The sequence below is a fragment of the Carcharodon carcharias genome, chromosome 5, assembly GCF_017639515.1.
Source record: "Carcharodon carcharias isolate sCarCar2 chromosome 5, sCarCar2.pri, whole genome shotgun sequence".
Taxonomy (NCBI): Eukaryota; Metazoa; Chordata; class Chondrichthyes; order Lamniformes; family Lamnidae; genus Carcharodon; species Carcharodon carcharias.
The window spans coordinates 18,199,873-18,215,621 of NC_054471.1; the positions used below are offsets into that span (position 1 = coordinate 18,199,873).

The following is a 15,749-nucleotide window of genomic DNA, read 5'->3' on the forward strand; positions in this document are numbered from 1 at the left end:
GGAGTGCTCTATGGAGAGCCAGCATGAACTTGATGGGCGAAATGTCCTCCTTCTATATTGGAAATGGCTCTTTGACTCCAGTCGCCAGTCACTTATGCGCTATCACCTTTGCTACTCTCATTGTCCCTCCCTTATCCACTCTGCCATTTTTACCAAAATGCCAATCTCTGGAGCCTTGAAATGCTGTTTTTGTTTATTATATTTTCCTGAATCTTGCTCCCAAATACACCCACCTACTTTCATTAGCTTAAAGCCCTGTCTATTACCCTAGTTATTTAATTCTCCAGGACACTGGTTCCAGCTTGATTTAAGTGGAGCCTATCTCAATGGAACAACCCACTCTTTCCCCAGTGCTACTACCAATGGCCCACAAAGCTAAGCCCTTGTTTTCCATACCACTGCTCCAAAAATAAACCCCTGTTTCCCACACCACTCCTCCAACAAAGCATTCACACTTCTAATCTGTTTATGCCTATGTCAGTTGGTTTGTGTCTCAGATATGAATCCATAGATTATAACTGTTGAAGTCCTTCTGTTTAATCTGGACCTGAACTCCTCAAACTCTCTCAGCAGAACATCATTACTAGTTCTATATATGTCATTGGTCCTTATATGGTGCATGAGAAATGGATCCTCCACTTCGAACTCCAAGTTCTTCTCTAACTGTGAACAGATGCCTTTAACCCTGGCATCGGCAGGCAACACAACCTTTTAAGCACCCATTCCTATTTGTAGAGAACAGTATCTACTCCCCAGTATCTCCCTATATCTTTCACACTTAGAACAAAGAACAAAGAACAAAGAAAAGTACAACAGGAACAGGCCCGTCAGCCCTCCAAGCCTGCGCCAATCATAACACCTGTCAACTAAAACATTTTGCACTTCCGGGGTCCATATCCCTCTATTCCCATCCTATTCATGTATTTGTCAAGCACACTAAACATTAAATACCACTATCGTACCTGCTTTCACCACCTCCTCTGGTAGCGAATTCCTTACACTTACTACCCTCTGCGTAAAAAACTTGCCCTGCACATCTCCTCTATAGTTTTCTCCTCTCACCTTAAATCTATGTCCCCTAGTAATTGACTCTTTCACCCTGGGAAAAAGCTTCTGACTATCTACTCTGTCCACGCCACTCATAATTTTGTAAACTTCTATCAAGTCGCCCTTCAATCTCCGTCGCTCTAGTGAGAACATTCCGAGTTTCTCCAACCTCTCTTCATAGATAATAACCTCCACACCAGGCAGCATCCTGGTAAACCTCCTCTGCACCCTCTCCAATGCCTCCATATCCTTCTGGTAATGTGGCGACCAGAATTGCACACAATATTCCAAGTGTGGTCTAACCAAGGTTCTATACAGCTGCAGCATGACTTCCCAGCTTTTATACTCAATACCCCTGCCAATGAAGGCAAGCATGCCATATGCCTTCCTCACTACCTTATCCACCTGTGTTGCCACTTTCAGTGACCTGTGGACCTATACACCCAGATCCCTCTGCTCGTCAATGCATTTAAAGGTTCTGCCATTTACTGTATAATTCCTGCCTGTATTAGACCTTCCAAAATGCATTACCTCGCATTTGTCCGGATTAAACTCCATCTGCCATTTCTCCACCCAAGTCTCCAACCGATCTATATCCTGTTGTACCCTTTGACAATCCTCTTCAGTATTTGCAACTCCTCCAACCTTAGTGTCATCTGTAAACTTACTAATTAGCCCAGTTACATTTTCCTCCAAATCATTTATGTATACTACAAACAGCAAAGGTCCCAGCACTGATCCCTCCTGAACTCCACTAGTCACAGCTCTCCCTTCAGAAAAGCAACCTTCCACTGCTACCCTCTGTCTTCTATGACCAAGCCAATTCTGTATCCATCTTGCCAGCTCACCTCTGATCCCGTGCAACTTTACCTTCTGTACCAATCTGCCATGAGGGACCTTGTCAAAGGCCTTACTGAAATCCATGTATATAACATTCACTGCCCTTCCACCTTTGTCACTTCTTTTCATTCCCTCCAGCTTAATGACCCACTGATCCTATTGTCAGTTTGCCCATCTATCCTGCATTCATTGTTCTCATCCTCACGGGAGCAAGCACGTATAACCTCCTACTTGTTGTCAAAGTAGGTGCTCCTTCATCACTACATTCTGGATTTTCACTTGCCTTGACTGATAAATAGTCACACCCTCCTGCTGTCTCTGGACATTGAGCAACTCTGAAGTTCTACTTAACCTAAGAGTTGTGACCATCTCCTGGGGCAAGCTGTCTCAGTACCTTTACCCCTTCTTGATGGCTGCAATGATTGCAACTCAGCCTCCAGTTAAATAACTCTAGCCCAAGCCCCTCAAGCTGCAGGCACTAACCACACATATGGTTCTCCAGGATCACAGCGCTCTCCACAAACTCCTATATGCTATAGTCACAGTACACCACAAAACTTGTCATGTCTATCTGACCTTATTTATTTATATTTTTATGAGTTAATTATCTTCAATTGAATTGTTTATTTTAGTTTTACTAAACAATTGTTTATCCATTTTCAATTAACAGTTTAGCAAAGTAAAAGTCATAGCAAGTTACAATTCCCTAGCTGACACAAAAAGGAAAAACCATCATCAGCTACCAGAAGTAAAAAAAACAAAAAACAGCACCTCCTTTCTCCTCTGCACCGAATTCTCAACTTACATCAAATTTCGGACTTTACTCTGTTAATAGAGCACTCTTCATGAGTATTCTTGGCTCCACACTAAAGCTCAGAAGGTTTAAACCTGTTGAAATGTGGTTAAGAATAGTGCTCAGTATATTAACATAAGTGCAAATTTGAAGATTATCTATTAATTATACTGGGGAAGTAAACAAATGACTTCTTATGATGAAATTTTTTTCATACTAGCCATCTTTGGTAAATTATAAAGATTTTTCAATATAATCCCTGAAAAAATTTAGTGGTTTAATTTTAATTTATAATTTCTTTCTGATCGTAGAAATTCATGGATAGCAATCCCACTCTATACGAACTCCGAACAGAAATAGAGTTCTATGCCACTTTTCAGCAAGAGATTGAGGAACTCAGCTCCATTATTATATTAGATTTTATTGAACTGGACACAGGTAGGAGCTAAAGATTATTTACACTTTAAATAACATGGTTTTTGTGTTCCTTCAACATGCACATAAAAGTTGCCATTGTCTCCATTATCGCTGATGAAGGCAAAAAAAAAATCATCTGGGCCATCATTCCGCAGTTTGCTGTGTAACTATCTTTTTCTGAGACAGGCTTTCAGTTCTTTCTCATCGTTTTCAAGATTAAATCTTGATCAGTTATTTCCCAAGAAAAAATGCCCTGGTTGTTTCATAACTTATATTTGCTAATTTAATAATATTGAGCCCCCATGTAGAGGAAAAGTGAAAATGTGTGTTGATTTTCATCTTTTCCCTTCCCATTCCTTCCTCGCTAAGGTAGATCTATTTTCATATGGATGAGGGATATTTTCATGGTATAAATTGTTACACAAAAAAAAAAATCAGATTTGTTTTGGTTCGAAAGTGACATAATTCTGGCATAGTAAACTAGTTTTTGACAAAAGTTCCTTTTTTGACATTCATTCTAAATTCTCATTACATTCCAGTAGAATTAGCCACTTCTGATGCAAGCATGCCAAGCAGAGGAGATGGTGGCTTATCCTGTGACTTATTCTTTTATGGGACATGGACATCACTGGCAGGGCTAGCATTTGTTGTCAATCTATGATTATCCTTGTACTGAGTGACTTACTTAGTCATTACAGAGGGCAGTTAAAGATCAACCATATTGCTATGGGTCTGGAAATAAATTCCAGTAGAATTAAATTCCAGTAGAATTAGCCACTTCTAGAAGATGCAAGCACACCAAGCAGAGGAGAAGTGGCTTTGTGGTAATGTCACTGGACTGCTTATCTTTATCCTGACAATTATTTTAATTAGTTTATTAATCGCTTTAACAGGTCTTTGACAGAATGACACCCATTGCAACACACTTACTGACAATTTTCCTGCACTCTTGCAGAGTAAGGTGGCACATAACAGGATGCAACAACAAAGGGGGACAGACATGGCTGCATATTCTCACCCTCTTAGAAGAGATGATGCTTGGCATTATTGGCGTAGTGATCACTGAAGCCATGGCAATGGGTGTCACTGATGTTCCTGCCTTATGCAGCTTCTGAAATCTCATTACATCTTCATCCTGAAATCTGGTTTGATGTACAGGTTGCATCATGCTCTTCTTGCTTTTTCAGCCACACCAGCTGCCCTCACCCCAACCTTCCCCTTGTGCAATGCTTTCAAATACCCCAGACCTACTGTCTAGCTAGCCTTACAGGAAGAGGAGGACACACCTTCACTTCATCTGAGAATTGCCATCAGGTCAGACGCTGGTCCTGGGTGTACTTTACAGGGTAGCTTAGAAGCATCACCTGCACATTTGTATCACTGCACACAAGTGAGCTGCAGGCAGGCCAAGAGGAAATGATTAGGTATGTACCAGCAAATGAATTCTGCTGCAAAGGATTCAAATGAGGACTCTGATCTGGCGACATACAGAACAAAGCTGATTGACATGCATAGAGAAATGCTTGGTGCTTTGGCAAATCTGTCAGAGAGCTCGTCCTCACTGTCAAGCAAGGAAGAGTCTTACCCTAAGTAGGCCAGGTCTTTGCACAGAGCTTCAAGTCAATTCTTTCCAGCATGGAAATGGTGGGCAACTCATCAAGAACACTTGTAGAGCCAGCCAAAATGCAGCATCTGGTGGGCGATGTCTCAACTTCCAGTGCAGCATAAGCCATGCAATGTCTGAGTGCTGCAGTGGAAGGTCACACAGAGGTTATGAAATCTCTACTTGTTGGCATGCAAGTTCAGACTGCTGTCATCATGATTGCGGATACCAGTGTTCAAAGTGTCTCAAAGGGTCTCACAACAGAGTCTCATAACAATTCAGGAATCCTTGCTCCATCAGATTACAAAGATTATTGAAGCATCACCCCAAAGGACTCCACAGTGCACAAACTTGGTGTCTTCTTTGAGGATGACAGTATCTGTACTCCCAACTGCTCCTCTGCTAGTACCCCTGCTGCTGCCTGTTGGCCTGCTAGTTCAGGCTGATGCCAAGGTGGTGCTTTCTGAATTCAGGCCCTCAGTGCCCAGACCTGCTTGACAGCATCCCGCAAGGCCATCTGCGGTCTCCCCTAGTGAAAGTCAGCAATCATGCTGTTTTTTGTCTTCTTCTATGTAAACGTGTCAATCATGTAAAAAGATTGGCAAAACAAAATGGGGTTCTTTATTTTAAGATAAGACTTTCCCCTTTAACATCCCCCTTTTTTCTAACTAAAGCTTTACCCTTAAAGAATCAATGTCAGGAACTGCTTTTGCATGTATTAGCATCTCATGCATGCTCATTAATAGGCCACTTTGTCGGAATTAATTTCCCCCTCCAAATTAAGTTCCCCACCAGCAAGAATTTAGAACATTCAGTTTTATGGCCGCATATAAGTGACGTACACCTGGTGAACTGCATTTCTTCCACAGTTTTGAAGCCATTAGACGCTGCTTTCATCCTCTTGGGAACCACTCATAACCTCACTCTATTAGGTGCTGCTTGCAAAAACTGTGCCAAGGTTGAACATGGAAGGCAGGGCCAGTGGGAAAGAGTGGAGCGGAGGCAAGAGAGGGGGTGGAGGACAGGCAGAGAAAGGTGGAGTGGAGGCAGGCCAGGGGAGGGAGGACCAACGGGAAAGGGTAAAATGGAGGCAGGATAGGGGAAGGGAGAACCAGCGGGGAAGGGTGGAGCAGGGGCAGGATGGGTGGGGTTAGAGAAAGGCCAGCAAGGAAGGGTGGAGTTGAGGCAGAGGAGAGGAGGGAGAACCAGTGCGGGAGGCTGAAGCAGAAACTAGACAGCGGAGGGAGGACCAGCAGGGAAGAGTGGAGCAGAGGCAAGAAAGGGGTGGGAGAACCAGAGGGGAAGGCTGGGATGCTGTCCTGGAAAGGAAGCCAGACTGTTTGGGGCATGTTTATAACAGTGTTGAAGTAACAAAGACAGACTATCCAGAGCATGTTGGAAGGGTGTCCAGGGAAAGAAGCCATACTGCTCAGGGCATGTTTAGAAGGGTGTCTGGGGAAGGCAGCCAGACTTTATGGGGCATGCTTAGAAGGATGCCTGGGGATGGAACGAGGCTGTCCTGGGCATGTTAGAAGGGTAAGTATGTCATGCATGTCTTTGTCCCACTGCAGGGCAGTGAAAGGTCTCTCTGGACAATGTGCATCATAGAGAGGTGTGTCTAAAGGACATGAGTTCTTGAATTTTTTTCCTAGGGGCTTGAAGGAGAGTACTGGGACTCAGACGCTACAGTCATAGTCAGAGCAGTGAGTTGGATCGGATAGGGTGGAATGCAAGGCTCATTTGGCGGTAGTGGATGGTCTTATGGTGGGGGGTGTCTCTGAAAGTCAGGCTTCAGCTGGCCTTGAGAATGGGAGGGGTCAGCGTCAAGAGGGGCATGAGCACGTTGACAGTGAAGGGAACAGGGAAAAGAGCAGGTATGTCAACATAAATAATAATTGGATCCAGGATAAGGGGGAAGGCTGAATCATTACATGAGGGAGTAGAAATAGGAAGCAGTGATTGTTGAGGACAGTGGGGTATCTTGGTGGGTAACAGGGGAGGGTGGAAGCACTGCCAAATCTCAATATCTCAAAGTTGTTGCACAGTTCATAAAACCTCTCAAGCATTTGATATGGGAGTGGTCTCAGAGTGGGTTGGAGAAGTTAATGACTCATCCTTTGGACTGAGTGAAGGGCATCCTATTAATTATTAGTTCACTCCATGGAGAACCAGGATCAGCTGAGGTCTGTTCTCGGGATTCCAATAAACCAGCATTGCTCCATGACTAATGGGTTGAATTCCAGCAAGAATCAATCAAGGTCTGGAGCTGCCATTCATTCTTTGCAATTTGCCATCTACTTCTGTCAGAGCTGGAGGTAGAGGGAGGGAGATAAATCTCTCCGAGAGGCAAGGATGGTGGATAGCAGCAAACTCCTGGCTCCAACCCTCCATCCTTCCTGGCAAATTATCATGGCTGACAAGGGTTCATGTGGTATTTCTTTCTATGATACCAAGCTGATGGTCAAGAACATAAGAAAGAGGAGCAGGAGTAGACCATATAGACAGTTGAGCCTGCTCCGCCACTCAGTATGATCATGGTGATCTTGGGCTTCAGCTCCACATCCTCATATCCCTTAATTACCTGAGAGACCAAAAATCTGCCTTTCCCAGCCTTAAACTTATTCAATGATGGACCCTTTAGGGTAGAGAATTCCAAAGATACACAACTCTTTGAGTGAATTAATTTCTCCTCATCTCAGTCCTAAATAATTGATCATTTATCCTCAACTGTGCCCCATGTTTTAGACTCCCCAGCCGGCAGGAATGATCTCTCAGCATCTACCCTATCAAGCCCCTATCAGAATTTTGTAGGTTTCAATGAGATCGCCTCTTTTTCTTCTAAACTGAGAGAATATAAGCCCATTTACTTAGCCTTTCATCATAGGACAGCCCCCTCATCCCATGGGCCAATCTAGTGCACCTTCGCAGTACCGCCTCCAATGCAAGTATATTCTCTCTTAAATATGGAGACCAAAGCTACACAAGGTATTCCAAGTGTGGTCTCACCAAAACCTTGTATAACAATAGCAAGACTTCTTTATTATCATACTCCAATCCCCTTGCAATAAAGCTCAACTTGCCATTTGCCTTCCTAGTTGCTCACTGCACTTGCATGCTAACTTTCTATGTACAAGCACATCCAAGTCTCTTTGAACATCAGCACTTACAAGTTTCGCACCTTTTAAAAATACTAGGCTTTTCTACTCTTAAGATCAAAGTGAATAACTTCACACTTCCCTGCAGTATAATCCATCTGCCATCTTGCTGCTCACTCACTTAACCTGTCTATATCTTTTTGCAGCCTCTCTGCGCCCTTCCACAGCTTACCTACCCACCTTGCTTGGTATTTTCAGCAAACTTTGATACAGCGAGTAATATATCTTCATCATTTAAGTTGTAAATAGTTGAAGCACCAGCACTGATCTTTGTGGCACTCCACTATTCACTGCCTGCCAACTTGAAAAAGCCCTGTTTATGCCTACTCTCTGCTTTCTATCCATTAACCAATCCTCTGTCCATCCATTAACCTATCCTCTGTCTATGCTAAAGTACTACCCCTAACTCAATGAGCCCTTGTCTTGCTTATTAACATTTTGAGTGGCACCTTATCGAATGCCTTTTGGAAATCCAAGTATACTACATCTCTTTATATATCCTACTGGTTACATCCTCAAAAAGCCCTTAATAAATGTGGGATTTTGCCTTAGTAAAACCATGTTGACTTCTTCTAATCATACCAATCTTTTCTAAATGCATTGTTAAGACTTCCTTAATAATATATTCCAGCATTCCTTTCTTAAAAAGTGGCATAACATTTGCCAACTTCCAATCTAATGGTACTGTTTCCGAATCTAAGGAATTTTGGAAATTCATAGCCAGCACATTCACTATCTCTGCAGCTAGCTCTTTTATAACCATAGGGTGTAGGCCATCAGATCCTGGATATTTGTCAGGTTTTAGTTCCTCGAGTTTTGACAATACTTTCTCTCTGCTGATATTAATTTCCTTCATTTCCCCATTCTTTTAGCCGCTAGCTTACTATCTATTTCTGGTATGAAACTTGTGTCATCTACTGTGAAGACAGTCACAAAATATTTGTTCAAAGTCTTTGCAATTTCCTCATTCCCCATGATAATTTCTCCTGTTTCTGTTTCTAAGGGGACAACATTTATTTTAGCTACTCTCTTCCTCTTTATATATATATATGAAAGTTTTTACAACCTGTTTTCATAATCCTGGCTAGTTTACTCTCATATTCTATTTTTTTCCACTTCATCAACTTTTTGGTGGCTTTCTGCTGGCTTTTTTAAAACACTCTCAATCCTCAGACTTGCTCCTGCTTTTTGCAACATTTTAAGCCTCTTCTTTTAATCTAATACTATCCTTAACTTCCTGAGTGAGTCCTAAATGGGTCTTTCTTGTTGAAGTTTTGTTTTTCAATGGAATATATGGTTGTTGAAGACTCTAATGGTTTCTTTAAATGTTTCCCACTGTTCATTTATCTCCATACCTTTTAGTCTATTTTCCCAATTCACCTTAGCCTATTCTTCCCCTCACATCTATGTAATTGCCTTTGATAAGTTTAAGATTTTTGATGGTGATTGGTCATTTTCAAACTTAGCATGGAACTGAGTGATGTTATGATTACTACTTATCAGTGGATCTTTTACTGTGACATTGCTAATTAACCCTGGTTCATTACACAATACTAAATCTACGATAGCTTTATCCCAAGTTGACTCCACAATGTGTTGCTCCAAGAAACCGTCACAAAAACATTTTAAAAACTCATCCTCCAGACCACTCTTGCCAATTTGATTGTCCCAGTCTACATGAAGGTTAAAGCCCCCCATAATTATTACATTGACTTTGTTACAAACTCCAATGATTTTTTTTGTTTAATGCTCTGCTCAATGGTAGAACAACTGTTGGGGGCCTATAAGCTACTCCCATCAATGTTTACTAACTCTTGCTATTCCTAATTTCCACCCACAATTTTCTACTTCATGATCTCCTGAGGCTAGATCTTTTTTTACTATTGTCCTTATGTCAAATTTTACTATCAGGGCCACATCCCCTCCTTTACCATTCTGCCTGTCTTTCCTAAATATTGTGTACCCTGGAATATCTATTTCCCAGCCTTGATAACCTTGTAACTACATCTCTGTAATGTCGATTAAATCTAAATCAGTTTTTACCATTTGTGCAACTTGTTCATCTAATTTATTGCAGATGCTTTGCAGATTCATATAAAGAACCTTTAATTTCATTTTTTTGTCTCTATTTCCTGAAATGTGCTCATTCGCCAATGTATAAATTTTGTTACATCCTCTGTTCCTTCCTGACCCACTCTGCTTGTCTTTACCCACATTGCTATACTGTTCTGATCCCTCACCTTCCTCTTTGGATTTTTAAATCTCCCTTCACCAGTGCCCTCCCCTGCCCTGTTAGTTTAAATCCCTGTCCAGAGCCCTTGTTATCCAATTGACCAGGTCACTGGTCCCAGGTCGCTTCAAGTGGAGGCCATCCCAATGGATAGCTCACTCTTCCCTGAGCACTGATGCCAGTACCCCATGACTTGAAACCCCTTCTTCCCACACCACTCTTTGTGCCACACATTTAATTCTCCAACCTGCTTGACCCGATGTCAATTTGCACCTGGCTCAGATAGCAATCCAGAGATGATTACTTTTAATGTTATGCATTCCAGTTTGGATCCTAATTCCTTAAATTCTCTGAGGAGGGTATTATCCCTGGTCCTACCTATGTCATTGATTCCCACGTGGACCATGACAACTGGTCCTACCCCTCCCACTCCAGGTTTCTCTCCAGCAGCGAAGAGATGTCCTTAACCCTGGCACCAGGCAGGCATCACAACCTTCGGAGCACCTTGTCACGGCTATAGAGAACAGTATCTATCCCCCGACTATACTGTCTCTGATCGCTCCCCCTACTTGAATGGCATCCTTCACCGTGATGGTATGGTCAGTGGCTCATCCACCTTGTTGTTCTTTTCCTCACACACAAAGGTTGAAAGCACCTCATACTTGTTGGACAAAGTCAGGCGCTCCTCCATTGCTGCATGCTGTCCCTCTTAACTGCCTGGCTCGCACTCAAAGTCCTGTCCCTGACCGTTGACCAACATCATTGATCAACGGGATTAACCAACCAGTCTATCCTAAGGGGTGACCACCTCCTGGAACAAAGTATCCAGCTAGCTCTCCTCCTCCCTTTTGCCCCACAATGTCCACAACTCAGACTCCAGTTCAGCAACTCTGAGCTGAAGTTGCCTAAGCTGCAGACATTCTCTGCAATTACGGTTATCTGGGATTGCAATGCATTGCACAGATTCCAAAATGCTACAGTAAAGGCACACCACCAGTCCTGCCATTTCTGTCCAACCCTTATTTAATTAGTCAATAATTTCCACAGCTAAAGTAATACAAATTTTCACACACCTAACTTGGTTACGAGGAAGGAAGCTCACCAATCACTGGAGGCTGAAAAAAGTAGAAAAATAAGAACCTCTTTATCCCTCTGTACCAAATTTCCACTTGAACTAAATTCCTAACTACTAACTCAATCTATGTCTTGCTCTGTGGTCACCTTATGTCTGTGTGCTCCTTTCCCTCCGTGGGTTTAAAACCACTCTGCTTATATATAGAGCCTCTAATGGCTCACTAGCAAACTCTGCTTTTTGCTACAGTAATTACCACCTATTGGGGGCAACTAACTTCAGCTGATTGACAGATAACTGCTACTTCAGGCAGCTCCTGGTTAACTAAGCTGTTAAACTAACAATATTTGAAAGTAAGAACCTAACTCTTAATCTAAATTTAAACTTAAGAGAAGTTTACCAGAACTTACCACCTAAACCAAATTCCCAATTACTCAGTCTGTCTCATTCAGGCATCATCTTGTGCTCAAGCGCCGCTTTCTTGTGCCAACCACCCACATCTTACATCAGGGCAACAGCAGTGGGAAAAGCAATGATCTCAATGAACACATTTTCAGAGGCTGTAACATGATAAGCTGCAAGTAATGGCTTACATGAGGAGTTGCCAGGCAGCACACTCACAACTGATGACTGGTACTTAATAATGCACATGTTGTTTTATTGAGTAATCACAATGGTGATAATTTGGGATAACTGAATCTATGGGAGTTCCTGATCAGACTGATGGGCCCACATTCCAGAGCCTTAAAGGCCCATGGACATTGAAGCAACCAGCAGTAAGATATAATCCAGAAACAGTGCAATTGAACGCATATTTACAAGTGGCCAAGTTCATGATTTTCCTTATTTTACTGCTATGTCTAAGTACAGGCCTGACATCCGCAGCTATGATGGAGGCTGCCTGCTGACTGCTGTACCCTGTTGACTGCGAAGACTTTGGTGGGTGTCCTCCAGTGGCCCAAGGCCTTGAGATCTCCTGCTAAAGAACTCCTGCTCAGGCACAAATGCACCCTCCTCAGCTTGACCTGCTGGAGGTCTTGGGGTCACTGGCAAAAGGGAGGCAAGGCACCCTCCTGGGATGAAGCCCTCAGGGTGCCGGGTGGTGGTCCTCCTCTTTGTAGGTGCCCGATGGCACTTCCTTGATTTCTTGAGGAGAAAGAGCACCTGGAGGGAGGTTGAGATGCCCTGTTCCCTACTCACCTAGCCACTTGTGCACTGCATCTAGAGCAATGGAGTGCATGTCCAAGCACGTAACTGGCAGCTACTGTGTGTATTCTGCTGGACCTGGGTCTCCAAAGCGGCTGCCACCCTTTGCATGGAGGCAGCCAAACGCTTGCATGCTGGAGCCACGACAGCAGACAGAACGTGGATAGGCTCCTCCAATCTTTGGTTCAGTTTGCACAGGGCTCTGGCAACTCTGTGTTGATATTCCCCTGCTTGTGTCTGCATCTTCAACAGGTCACTTAGGGCCCGAGTCCAGAGGCTTGTCATCTGTTGAGTCTGAGCTGGTGTCTGATTTTCAGCAGTGCTCCATAGTTGTCACTACGCACCACCAGTTGTGGGTCCATGTCAGTGATGTGCTCAACAGATTGTGACCCAAAGCCTAATCTAGACCTTGGACCCACCGAGGTGAGTGTATCTTTGCTAGTGCATCCTCTGCAGATTCGAAGGCATCTCCCTTTGAGATGAGGTTGGGTTGAGTCTGTTGCATGTCATGGTGGCAGTTCTCCCCCCATTTCTTTCTGGTACCTGGAATCGAGAAAAGGAAAGAAAGATTTAGTAATTGACTAAACAGGATCATAAATTAAAGACATCTCACTGTCAGTGCATGCAGCGGACACCTGCAGACTGGATGCATCCTTATTGGCTTTCTGTCTCACCATCAGCACAGGCAAGGCCCCGCTCCTCACCAGCAAATTCAGCGGTTTGCTCCTCATAAGGGGTGAGGACTCAGATCTTGATCATTCTTCCTCCGTTCTTGGCCCACTTGCACTTGTTGTGGGCATTCTTCTCCTGCAGAAAGTCAGAAGGGTTGATTGTCATCCCAATTGTTGCATAAGCAGTTCAGGAGCATCAATGCCTATTGTAGCTGCTGAGCTTAATCAGTAAGGGATAAAAAGTCATTTGTCTTGCCACTAATATGAGATTGAGAGCATAAAGTGGCTGCCACATATTCAATGCTGATGTCCCATCTGCTGGTCATGTGTGACATCCCTGTGCACTTGCACACTTATACTGCCTGATACCCTTAGGAGACTGTCAGTTTGCAATGAGTAGATGGTGCACTTATCCTTGCACACAGCTGCACGGTTTCCTTTTGGACCCCACATGCGCTAACCATCCCTGTGAGCTCTTCCTAAGCTGCTGTGGTCAGACATCCCTGGGAAACAGCTTTTGCCACCTTTCCAGGGCAGTTTGGAGGAGAGTCTCCAGATAGGCTTTGCCGAACCATAGAGCTGCAGGCTGTTTTCTTTTCTGGGACATCCTGGATAAGTAATCCAGAGCTCCTAGCATGCAGGGAACTCTTCGGGTGCCCTCTAAATATGGCACCCGGACATTCGGACCCATGAGATAACGTTGGGGACTGCTCCCGCCATGAGATTTGCTGTGTTCCAAATGGATGTATATTTCCAACATTCCACTTTTTTTAATTCATTCACGGGGTGTGGGCCTCGCTGGCTGGGCCAGCATTTATTGTCCATTCCTAGTTGCCCTTGAAAAGGTGGCGGTGAGATGCCTGCTTGAACCACTGCAGTCCCTGTGGTGTAGGTACACCCATAGTGCTGTTAGGGAGTTCCAGGATTTTGACCCTGCGACAGTGAAGAAACGGTGATATATTTCCAAGTCAGGATGGTGAGTGACTTGGAGGGGAACTTCCAGGTGGTGGTGTTTCCATTTATCTGCAGCCCTTGTCCTTCTAGACAGTAGTAGTCGTGGATTTGGAAGGTGCTGTCGAAGGAGCCTTGGTAAAATGCTGCAGTGCATCTTGTAGATGGTACACACTGCTGCCACTGTGCACAGGTGGCAGAGGTAGTGAACGTTTGTGGATGTGGTGCCAATCAAGTGGGCTGCGTTGTCCTGAATGGTGTCCAGCTTCTTGAGTGTTGTGGGAGGCTGCACTCACCCAAGTAAGTGGGGAGTATTCTATCACACTCCTGACTTGTGCCTTGTAGATAGTGGAGAGGCTCCGGGGAGCCAGGAGGTGAGTTATTCGTTGCAGGATTCCTAGCCTCTGACCTGCTCCTGTAGCCACAGTATGTATGTGGCTAGTCCAGTTCAGTTTCTGGTCAATGGTAACCCCCAGGATGTTGATTGAGGGGCATTCACTGATGGTAATACCATTGAACGTCAAGGGGTGATGGTTGGATTCTCTCTCTTGTTGGAGATGGTCATTGCCTGGCACTTGCTTGGCGTGAATGTTACTTGCTACTTGTCAGCCAAGGCCTGGATATTGTGCAGGCTTTACTGCATTTAGACATGGACTGCTTCAGCATCTGAGGAGTTGCGAATGGTGGTGAACATTTTGCAATCATCAGTGAACTTCGCCACTTCTGACCTTATGATGGAAGGAAGATCATTGATGAAGCAGTTGAAAATGGTTGGTCCGAACGTCCTACCCTAAAGAACTCCTGCAGTGATGTCCTGGAGCTGAGCTGACTGATCTGTAACAACCACAACCACCTTATTTTGTGTTAGGTAGGACTCCAACCAGTGAAGAGCTTTCCTCCTGATTCCCATTGGCTCCAGTTTTGCTGGGGCTCCTTGATGCCACACTCAATCAAATGTGGCCTTGAAGTCAAGGGCAGTCACTCTCACCTCACCTCAGGAGTTCAGCTCTTATGTCCATGTTTGAACCAAGGCTGTAATGAGGTCAGGAGCTGAGTGGCCCTGGTGGAATCCAAACTGGGCGTCAATGAGCAGACTATTGCTAAGCAAGTGCCTTTTTATAACACTGTTGATGACCCATTCTAGCACTTTACTGATGATTGAGAGTAGACTGATGAGGTGGTAATTTTCCATGTTGGATTTGTCCTGCTTTTTGTGTACAGGACATACCTGGGCACTTTTCTACACAGCTGGGTAGAAGCAAGTGTTGTTGCTGTACTGGATAAGCTTGACTACTGGCGCGGCAAGTTCTGGAGCACAAGCCTTCTGTACTATTGCCAGAATGTTGTCAGGGCCCAGAGCCTTTTCAGTATCCAGTGCCTTCAGCCATTTTTTGATATCACTTGGAGTGAATCGAATTGGCTGGAGACTGGCGTGTAATGCTGGGGACCTCTAGAGGAGGCCGAGAAAGATCATCCACTCCTTACTTCTGGCTGAAGATTGTAGCAAATGCTTCAGCCTTATCTCTTGCACTGACATGCTTGTCTCCCCCATCACTGAGCATGGGGATATTTGTGGAGCTTCCTCCTCCAGTGAGCTGTTTAATTGTCCACCACCATTCACGACTGGATGTGGCAGGTCTGCAGAGCTTAGATCTGATCCGCTGGTTATGGGATTACTTAACTCTGTCAATCACTTGCTGATTATGCTGTTTGGCATACAAGTAGTCCTGTGTTACAGCTTTACCAGGTTGACACCTCATTTTT

The 15,749-nt window shown here is 44.1% G+C and overlaps 1 protein-coding gene across 1 annotated transcript in view; it reads left to right on the forward strand.

The window, feature by feature from the left end:
- Positions 1–15,749, forward strand: part of LOC121278118 (dynein heavy chain 8, axonemal-like) — a 2,067,071-nt gene that overhangs the window by 806,620 nt on the left and 1,244,702 nt on the right. Inside the window, 1 exon segment of the mRNA XM_041188205.1 lies at positions 2,992–3,118. Coding sequence (XP_041044139.1) covers positions 2,992–3,118 — 127 coding nt within the window.